At 28.3% G+C, this 10,000-nt stretch overlaps 1 protein-coding gene and 1 long non-coding RNA gene across 12 annotated transcripts in view; one reads left to right on the plus strand and one right to left on the minus strand.

Annotated features, from left to right (window-relative positions):
• Nucleotides 1-4,187, minus strand: part of LOC118442183 (uncharacterized) — a 13,458-nt gene extending 9,271 nt beyond the window's left edge. Inside the window, exon 1 of the long non-coding RNA XR_004838333.2 lies at nt 4,046-4,187. This is a non-coding gene — a long non-coding RNA (uncharacterized LOC118442183). The remainder of the gene's footprint in view (nt 1-4,045) is intronic.
• The window catches only part of LOC118442177 (coiled-coil domain-containing protein AGAP005037-like), a 58,073-nt gene that overhangs the window by 37,031 nt on the left and 11,042 nt on the right, over nt 1-10,000 (plus strand). For 8 of the 11 annotated variants that reach the window (XM_085661895.1, XM_085661888.1, XM_085661890.1 and 5 more), the window contains 7 exons: nt 1,150-1,239; nt 2,289-2,351; nt 2,814-3,039; nt 3,195-3,314; nt 3,792-3,899; nt 4,059-4,241; nt 4,922-5,018. In XM_085661895.1, coding sequence (XP_085518021.1) covers nt 1,150-1,239; nt 2,289-2,351; nt 2,814-3,039; nt 3,195-3,314; nt 3,792-3,899; nt 4,059-4,241; nt 4,922-5,018 — 887 coding nt within the window. The remainder of the gene's footprint in view (nt 1-1,149; nt 1,240-2,288; nt 2,352-2,813; nt 3,040-3,194; nt 3,315-3,791; nt 3,900-4,058; nt 4,242-4,921; nt 5,019-10,000) is intronic. The other 3 variants (XM_085661892.1, XM_085661897.1, XM_085661898.1) reach the window with 2 other exon arrangements.

Below are 10,000 nucleotides of genomic sequence, written 5' to 3' on the forward strand. Positions count from 1 at the left end.
TCTCTCTCTCTCTCTATCTATCTCTATCTATCTATGTATCTCTACTTTCTATCTATCTTACATATTGTTTTCTTTCTCCTTTTTTTCTGCCCCGCCCCAACCCGCCCACGTTTCTCTTTAGCAATGCTCTCTTCTTACATATTACATTGATTTTATACGCTTTTGTCGGCACATAAATTTTACATAATTCCAATCAATTTGTCATTGTAATAATCTATCAGCACCAATCGTTACGCCTTCCTTCACGTTTTTCTTTTTTAATGGTTGTTTTCTATCATCTTTTTTCTTTTTTCTTCTTTTTCTTCTTCTTCTTTTTCTTCTTCTTCTTCTTCTTCTTCTTCTTCTTCTATCATGCATGTCGTCACCTCCCGATCGAAAAATCTAATGAATTTATTATTGTCTCTTTATTCGCGTTTTAACCCTTTGAACTTTGACGATCGAGTCTTCTAATAGTATTCACGCGCTGTTTAGTATTCATGAATAGTTTATACGTCGATATTATCTTAATCTTTAATTTTGACCTTTTAGAATCTAATCTTTATATCCTTTTTTATCAGGAAATGTCTTGTTTGCATTAGAACAAATTATTTAATACGATGTACGCACTTTTTCTATAAAAAAAAAAAAAATATATATATATATGTGTGTGTGTGTGTGTGTATCTATAATACTAAAACAAATATATGTAGAAATAATTTTAACTTTTTATTAGATAATATTTTTATTGGATACGAATGTAAACTTTTCTAATTAAGGAAAAGAAAAAGAAAGAAAAAGTGTGCACTTGCGTACGTAAACACGTAGAATATATATATATATATATATAGAAGAACGAATGAATGATAAAAAAAAAAGAAACAAAAAAAAAAGAGCAATAAATCCAGTTAATTAGATTTTCTATGAATTTTCGTACTTTCCCCGATTAAAGAGCTTGGATAGATCGATTCCTTCGATATGATTTGTTTCGCTTCGATCGTTTTCTTCTTTTATACGCACATCATTTTTTTATCTTTTATCGCACATATACATATGTATACCACAATGCTATTATTCCTTCTTCTAATCACAAAAAAAGATATTATATTTATATCAACATACGTACAAGAGAGCCACGCAAAGAAAAATCTGTTTGATCGACATCTATTACAGACAAGTCGGTGTCCTTTGAAAAGTCAGTGTCCTTCAGTGACGAGCCGCCAGATATGAATTCACCAAAACAACATTCCCCCCAACACGCAGGTAATAATCAATGCACACACGCACACGCGCGCACATACATATAACATATAAATACACACACGCACACACATACACACTCACACACACGTTACATATCATCTCACGAGATTTTCAATCTCCTTCAAAGCATGTTTATCGATAAGTAAACACAAAAAGGTGAACCTTAGTTTCTTCTTCTTCTTCTTCTTCTTCTTCTTCTTTTTTTTCCCTCCTTCTCTACTTTTTGGCTCGATAAAGATTGATCTCTTACGTTAAAGTATCTACATACAATATATTTGCTACATTATGTACGATTTTTAAATCCTTTTGCATTAGAATTAGTTTGTTTTGTTTTTTTCTCTTTTACTAATTATTTAATTCAATTTCTTTTTATTTCAATTAATTAAATGTTTATATAAAAGTTTTCTGGAGTCATTTGAAATACGAATTTTTTTTATAAATAATGAAGAATTTTTCGCAAGATCATAGTAATTAATTTTTTTGTTCTTAATTTATGATAATTTTGGAAAATTATTTGTAGTTGGAAAATTATTTTGAGTATATATATATATAAAAGAAAAATAACTAATCTTTACATAAAAGTGTATTACTCTTTCACTTATCAATTTACTTTCGATTGAATCCAAGCAATAATTATGTTTGCAAAATATATGTCAAACTTTTTAATCTTATTTGAACAAAGAATTTAATAAAATATTCGAACGAAGCCTGCTGTCTTTCTTCTTCCAAATCTTTCATTTATTTTATTAATTAAAAATAATGCAAAGGAGATTAATAAATGAGCTTGATATTAATTTAATAAGAAGAAAAAAAGATAAAATTTCGAGCAAAAAATGGAGAAGGGAAAAAAAGAGAAGAAAAAACTACAAAAAAAAAAACAAAAAAAAAACAAAAAGAAAAAGAAAACAAAAGAAAAAAAAGAACTCGAGAAGCATTTCACGTAGAAGAAATGATTTCTCTCAACGTAACAGAGAGACTAACTAACACAATAATAATAATATCTCTAACACCTTCTCGTACGATTGTGTCCAATGCCTACCATCGACTAGCGGATACAAAGCCTACGAAACCGGCAATCAAATCCTCCACGTTGCCGAGGATGTCTTCGCAAGGTAAAGAATACAAAAAAACTCTTGTACGCTTAATATCATCGCCATTATAATATATGTATATATATAATAATATCCTGTGTTCGAATTCGTAACATTATCGTCATTTATGGGATTACTCATTGTCTTCTTCCTTTGTCATCCTTTCCCTCGTTTTATCTGCTTAAATCTCCATCTCGATAAGACAAATTCGAGATAAAGTTGAGTATAAGTTGAATTATATAACACTGCGTATAAATATACACATATGTACGATAATAACAACTATACCTATATATATTATTATGTCGTCATTTATACGTCTGGAAAGGCTTCGTAGTATGTATATGTATAAATCGAAAACTTTATTTATTTTTTTATTTATTTATTTATTTATTTATTTATTTATTTATATATATATATTTATTCCGATTTTCTTTTTTTTTCTTTAACGATAATTAATAAGAAAAACGCGCATGATTTCAGAACGAGAGAGACATAAGCCAACTCCACCACCTAAGCCAGCAGCCTTGGTAGCTGGTCAATACGTTTATCGTGATTTGGCCTTGACACCAGAGATGTATAATCAATTAAGAGGATTACAGAAAAAGGCTAAGGATCTTCGACAGGACGTAAAGAATCTCAGACGTTTGTCACAATCTCAGGCGCATACTGTACGAGAAACTATCAGGGATACTTTTATCACTATCAGGTAATTATATCTATTTATCATTTTCTTGTTTTTTAACTTTACGATTTTCTCTTTACAGATAATAACGTTTATAAATGATAAATGATATGAATTTACGTAGACATATTGTTTTTATCTTTTTTTTTTTCTTTTTTTTTTCTTTTCTCTTTTTTTAGAGCAATGTTATTGTCCGGTGGAGACGCAGCTTGGGCTGCTGGTGATGCCGAGAAAGTTCGGCTCAGTCGAGAGGAAGACCTCTACAAACAGGAAATGCTTAGGCTGGAAAAAGATCTTACGTGAGTCCTTTATTTGAAATATTTATATACAGAACTGGTCGAAAATTCTTATGTGACTTTTAAAAATCAATTACACCTCTTTCTCGTTGTAACTTTTTAGAGAGACTTCTTTTTCGTTTCAGATCTATAAAACTACAAGGCTAACTACATTGCCTAAAAAATCTACATAAAGAATAATTGATTTTTAATATTATTTAGGAGAACTTTTGATCGACTCTATGTATTGATTATGTATTTACTTGGCAGATTATCGATGAGCAAAACTTTTTGTATACGTAAAGGAAATGAAAATAATTCATGTAAAATTTCTCATTTCCCATTTATAATAATATGTTAAGTAAATACATATATGTATGTCCCAATATATATATATATACATATAATAATACCATTATATATACCATATATATATGTACATAATAATATCATTATAAATGATTATCAATAAATATTATCTCTAATTAACGAAATTTTTAGCGAGCTCGAGAGTACGGTGGAGGAACTTCGTGGTAATGTCATCAATAGAAAAACACGTGTGAATATGTCAGACGTCGAGAATATGGCATTGATATTAAATAAATCGAGGTAAACAAAGAATATAGATTTACCATATTGAAAATCTATTATTATTATTAGAGAAGGAGAAAGAGAGAGAGAGAGAGAGAGAGAGATAAAGAAAGAAATAAAGAAAGAAAGAAGCTATACTCAATAGACATTATTTTCAATTATACCTCTACGTTTCAGCAAAGCCGTGGCGGATTTAAAGGTACGATTTCCAAGTCTACAAGAAGGTATGAAGGGTCTTCTAAGTTCCGAAATGGAGAAGATCGTACGCGAGGAGAAGTTCCTAAAGGAAGAACCGGAGAGACTGGAGTCTGCTTTGAGACGTTGCAAGAAGTTAACTGGTACACTCGTTACGCTGAAACGGTGCGTATATCGTTCCTTCGTCCTCTACGAAATGATCTATTATTTGGATCGTAATAGATCTATGTTATTGAAAGTAGCAATGATGTGGGACATTAAGGATAATCCTTTTTCATATATACAAATATTATTTGGATTGTAATGTATATACACGAATTCGTTACTCTGACAATGCTAACAGTCAAAATTGTAATTGGATATAATTCTGTCCATAGAGCTGAGTCATCATAATAAAATATAAATCTTATCTCACTATAACGCAACCAAATATTATTGTATATTAATAACGTTTAGTTATCTAATAAATAGAACATTTTGAAGTGATTTATACATTATTAAAATATTAATCATTCTCAATTATCTTCTATACAAACGAATATTAAATATATCATCATCAGCATAAAATTGTAATAATAATAATAATAATAATAATAATTATAATAATAATAATAATTATAATAATAATTGATATAACAATTGATTGATAAAACTGTCACATCAACACATAATTGATTAAGATAATAAAAAGATGCAATCAAAGTGAATTATTATCATAGTAAATGGAAAACAAAAAAAAAAAAGAGAAAGAGAGAAAAGAAAAAGATCAATGGGTATATTTTAAATGTATAAATGATAGAAAGATTATAATCTTTGGTAAATCATTTGATTGTGACCCATTTCAGCTTGGCCTCGGTGCAAGAGCAGCGATTACCAAATGCAGCAAGCGTGGATGCCGAAGAGACCCCACCAATAACACCAACCTCAGCGCAACATTCCAAGGTAACGCTCGATTGGCCCGCTCGCTCGCAAGCTCGCTCACTCGCTCGCTCGCTCGCTCGCTCTCTTTTCTATCTATCTCTCTCTCTCTATCTATCTATATCTCTCTCTCTCTATCTATCTATCTATCTCTCTCTCTATCTCTCTCTCTCTCTTTCTTTCTCTCTTTCTCTCTCTTTCTATCTTCCATCTTAAAAGAAGAAAAAAAAAAGAAAACAAGAACAACTTCCTTATTATCCAGTAAATAATTCACATAAAAAAAAAAAAAAAAAAAAAAAAAGAAAAAAGAGAAAAAAGCCTCGAAATTTCCTCTCGATTTTCTTTCCAATCAACCTGATAAAACATACTTATGAATATTACAAGTAAACACTAATACCCTCAATTTCCCTTTCAACAATCCTGCATCCTCCTGAAAGAAAGAAGAGAAAAAAAAAATAATAATAATAAATAAGTAAGTAAGATTAATGCATGAACTTTGTTGATTCCCGACCTTTTTCCGAAGATATTTCTTTTGAAAAAAGTAAAAAAAAAAAAAAAAAAGAAAAAGAAAAGAAGGAAAATCCTCTCTATCTCAACAAAGAAAGACAACGAAGAAAAGAAAGACGAACGAATATTTTCTAAATGAATCAATAAAATCAATCGAGTACTCTAAAACGCGAGCCAACCGGGCAAAATTTTTCTTTTCAATTTTTTTGTCTTGTTTATTTATTTATTTATTACTTTTTTTTTCTCTTTTCTTTTCTTACACGTATTTCCTTCGTATCCTTAATAATAATCTTCGAGCTCTGTTCTATTTTTCTCCCATAAGGAAAAAAAAAGAAAAAAAAAAAAAGAAAAAAGAGACACCTCACGGAAAGAGATAAATGGACGTACGGCACGCTACGCTTTACACTCGAAAATTGTCCGTTCATCGATTGCGAATTATTTTTTTTTCATTAAAAAAAAAAAAAAAAAAAAAAAGAAAAGAAAAAACAATCGGAAGAAGAAAAAAAAAAAGAAACGAATTTGATAACCCGAAGGAAAAAATAATTCGACGAGACAATCATTTCTACCTAACTTTCTTATTTTTCTTTTTTTTTTTTTTTTTTTCTTACCTTTTTAACCCTTTATAAATCCTTCATCCTTGACGATCATCCGACGAGCACGTTGATTCGACTTATTCATTAAATGTATAATAATTGAAATGAAATTCATACGTTCTCGTCATATATTGATCGCAAAAAGAAAAAGAAAACGTCGCGCACTAACATTCGAATAATAATAAAAAAAAAGAAAAAAAAAATAGAAAAAATAATCGAGTTTACTTTTCGAAGAGAGTGAAGCTTCGCCGCGACACTCAACCGCTTCTCGTAGATACGTATTACCTTTGATATATATATATATATATATATATATATATATATATATATATACACGTATACATATACCTATATACATATTTATATAGACAGTGTAGAAACACTATATATATATTTTATACATACAAACATGTCCATATATATATATAAAATATATAATGATATAAGTTCCTATACTATATATATGTATATATGTATAAGTGTACATATATATATATACATATCATATATCTCTTTTTGGCCTATATATCCAGTTTTTTGAAACGATGTGTGGTAATTTGCAGTAACGTATTATTATCAATCCAAATCACCGCTTGTATATCCTATCCCATTATGCTACGAGCGCATGCAACGAGTGATAATACGTATATATAGAAATTATCCCACGTGTACGCCTATATTATATATATATATATATATATATATATATATATGTATATATATGTATGTATATATATATATATACGTATCTCTCTCACGTATACATACCACTCTCTTCTTACATACATATATATATATATATATATATATATATATATATATATATATATGTATATATATATGTATATATATATGTGTATATATATATGTATATATATATGTGTATATATACATATCACGTATAAATATTAATAACAATAATATGTGAATCTTCAACAAAAATACATCAACAAAAGCATCTCTCTGTATATATGTCAACGATCGATCGACGACTTTTAAAATCATTTATTTTCAAAATATTTATACCTGTTGACAATAAAATAAAAATTAATTATAATAATTAATATAATAATTATTATAATAAAATAATAATAATAATAATAATAATAATAATCGTCGATCGCATCTTACATATATATATACAGTCCCGGTGGACGAAATCGGCGATTCTTACAATTTTAAACAAAATTTGAGAGGATAGGAGAGAGAAAGAGAAAGAGAGAGAAACATACATACACACTTACACGCATATACATACGTACACATTAAAAATACGCACGCACGCACACCACCAACGCGATGACGGCGAGTCGAGATGTAAATAAAGCGTGCTCGTACTCTTAAACGATTTCGACGATGATCGCAAAGAGAGAAAAGAAAAAAAGAAAAGAAAAAATATATATGTACAAAGTAAAAAAGACGCCACCATTTTCGTTCGAATCGGCAAAACAATTATTCTTATGGCCCAACAACCTCCACCCCACCGCCCAAAAAAAAAAAAAAAAAAAAAATAAAAGAAAAAACCACGAAATCCGATGTAAACCTTTTTCTTCTCTACGAATCGAACGATCGTTTTATTCGAAATCGATAGTACGAGAAACGGAGCTGCTTCTAAATATGAAAAATAATAATAAATACATATACATATATATACATATGCATATGTATATGTATTCACTAAAGAAAAAGAATATATTTTTGTTATATATATATATATATATATATATATATATATATATATATATATATAATACAGAGCTCCCTTCTCTTGCTCGAATTTTCGATCGTGTCCACCCACCCACCCCTTTTTAAAACCACCCCCCATACATATGTTTTCCAATATCGTAAGAACGAGATAACGTTCTTCGATGAAGACTCTATTTTATTATCTCCTTTTTTTCTTGCTTTTTTTTGCTCTTCTTAACCCTTAAGAACACCCTTCAAAAAAAAAAAAAAGAAAACTCATAATTAATTAATCAATTAATTAATTATATCTATATCGAGCGCACCTAACGAGTTCGGTGTCGAAACAACTTTTTTCCTGCAACTTGTGTCTGTTTCTCTGTGATATGGACCCCCCTTTTTACCCCCCCCTACATTTACCCCCTTTGAACCAATATTTTCAATGTTTGCTGTATCCCGATAGTATTTAGATATATTCTTTTTTTTTTATATACATATATAATACATACATTAAACGCGTTATCTGACGAAACAGACTGGAAACGTCATCGTCGGAAGATCAGTAAATCATTGTTAATGAATTAATTCAGTCGTTAGTTAATTATATAATTAATTAATTAGGTGATTAATCTCATTTGATTATTTTTTTACTAATGATATTATCGTTACGAAAGATCTTCAATTTAGGTGACTCTATCTACTTTCTTATATGCGTATAAAAATATAGAGAGTGGTGGCAATAACCTTGATCGCCTTGAAATATCTCCCTTATTTTTAGTGATATGAATTAAATTTATTAACAAATGACGTACGATACGATGGGATCCATAATATGGTAGTAATAATATTTTTGCAGATGGATGCGTGAAGAACATGCAAAGGACAACTTCGTTTTTTTTTTTTTTTTTAAATAGAATATTTTTTATTGTATTGGTAGATACAGCTCGGAATTTTCTATAAAAAAAGAAGTATTGATCCATGTATGTTAAAAAATTATTTGTTTAGGAGATATTTATAAGCGTTTACTCTGCGCTTATCCTGCGCTTAATCTGCGCTTAATTTAAGCTTACTTTGCGTATTTGTTTTAAATCTTTACGACTTTTATTCCCGGAGATATTCCCATGTAAATAAAAAGATGGCTATTAATAATGTGGAAAAAAAATTTGTTTATTAATTATTTATTAATTTATGTAATTTTATAAATAAATCGGATATATAATCCGAATTTTTTTTTGTTTTTGCAAAATAATACTAATTTACTTCCTAAAAAATTATTTATAAAAATTGTTTATAACAAATTGTTAATTAATTATTAACAATACGCTGAAAAAAAAATAGAGAAAATTCTGTCCTTTAAAATGATAATTCGTTTAAATTTCTACGATTTTTAATTTCGGAGACATTCCTATATAAATGAAAGACATTTAGATTGGCCCACTGACCTATGTAATTTTATTCAAAATGGCTCGATGACACACTAACCTATATAAATTTTGAGAATTTACACGGTCTTACTACTACTACTACTACTACTATTACTACTATTACTACTACTATTACTACGAACATCTGTACTATACGAATTATGAATGAAAATATTTCGACAGCGATATTTTCGGAACGAAAAGTCGTAGAGACTTTTGAAATCAACGCCATTTTCAAGTATAATTTATTTTTTATTTATTTAAATATTACAATAATATCGTTATAACAAAATCAATTTTATTAATAATCTTTCAAGTTCAATTTTTTCTTTTTTTTTTCTTCGTAATAAAAACATAACTACAATGAAATCGTTTCAATTTTTATTATAATTGTGTAAATTTTATTTTGTTTATTTAAAGTAAAGGATAAAAGTAAAGGATAAAGTAAAGGATAAAAGATCTATTAATAGTTTATAATGTAATGAAATTGAAAAATTGAAATTTCAAAAAACTTATTTCGTAACTTATTACTATTATGTATTTTATACAGTCGCATCTATCTATATGATTTCTTAGCAATATTTAAATTAAAATATTTTCTAAATTAATGATTTGTTAAGTATACTTATTAAATATACATTACGTATGGGATACATTAAGTATGGGGTTAATACTTTTTCATAGAAAGTCTCGAGCTGAACCAATCAATGCAATCAAGAACATGATTTTATTAAAAAAAAAAAAAACCACAGTTGATGACCTTCTTCGCATGTCCTTGACAAAAAAATTATTGTTGCCA

Source organism: Vespa mandarinia, chromosome 16 (assembly GCF_050613455.1).
Source record: "Vespa mandarinia isolate Hongniang chromosome 16, ASM5061345v1, whole genome shotgun sequence".
In the NCBI taxonomy this organism is placed as follows: Eukaryota; Metazoa; Arthropoda; class Insecta; order Hymenoptera; family Vespidae; genus Vespa; species Vespa mandarinia.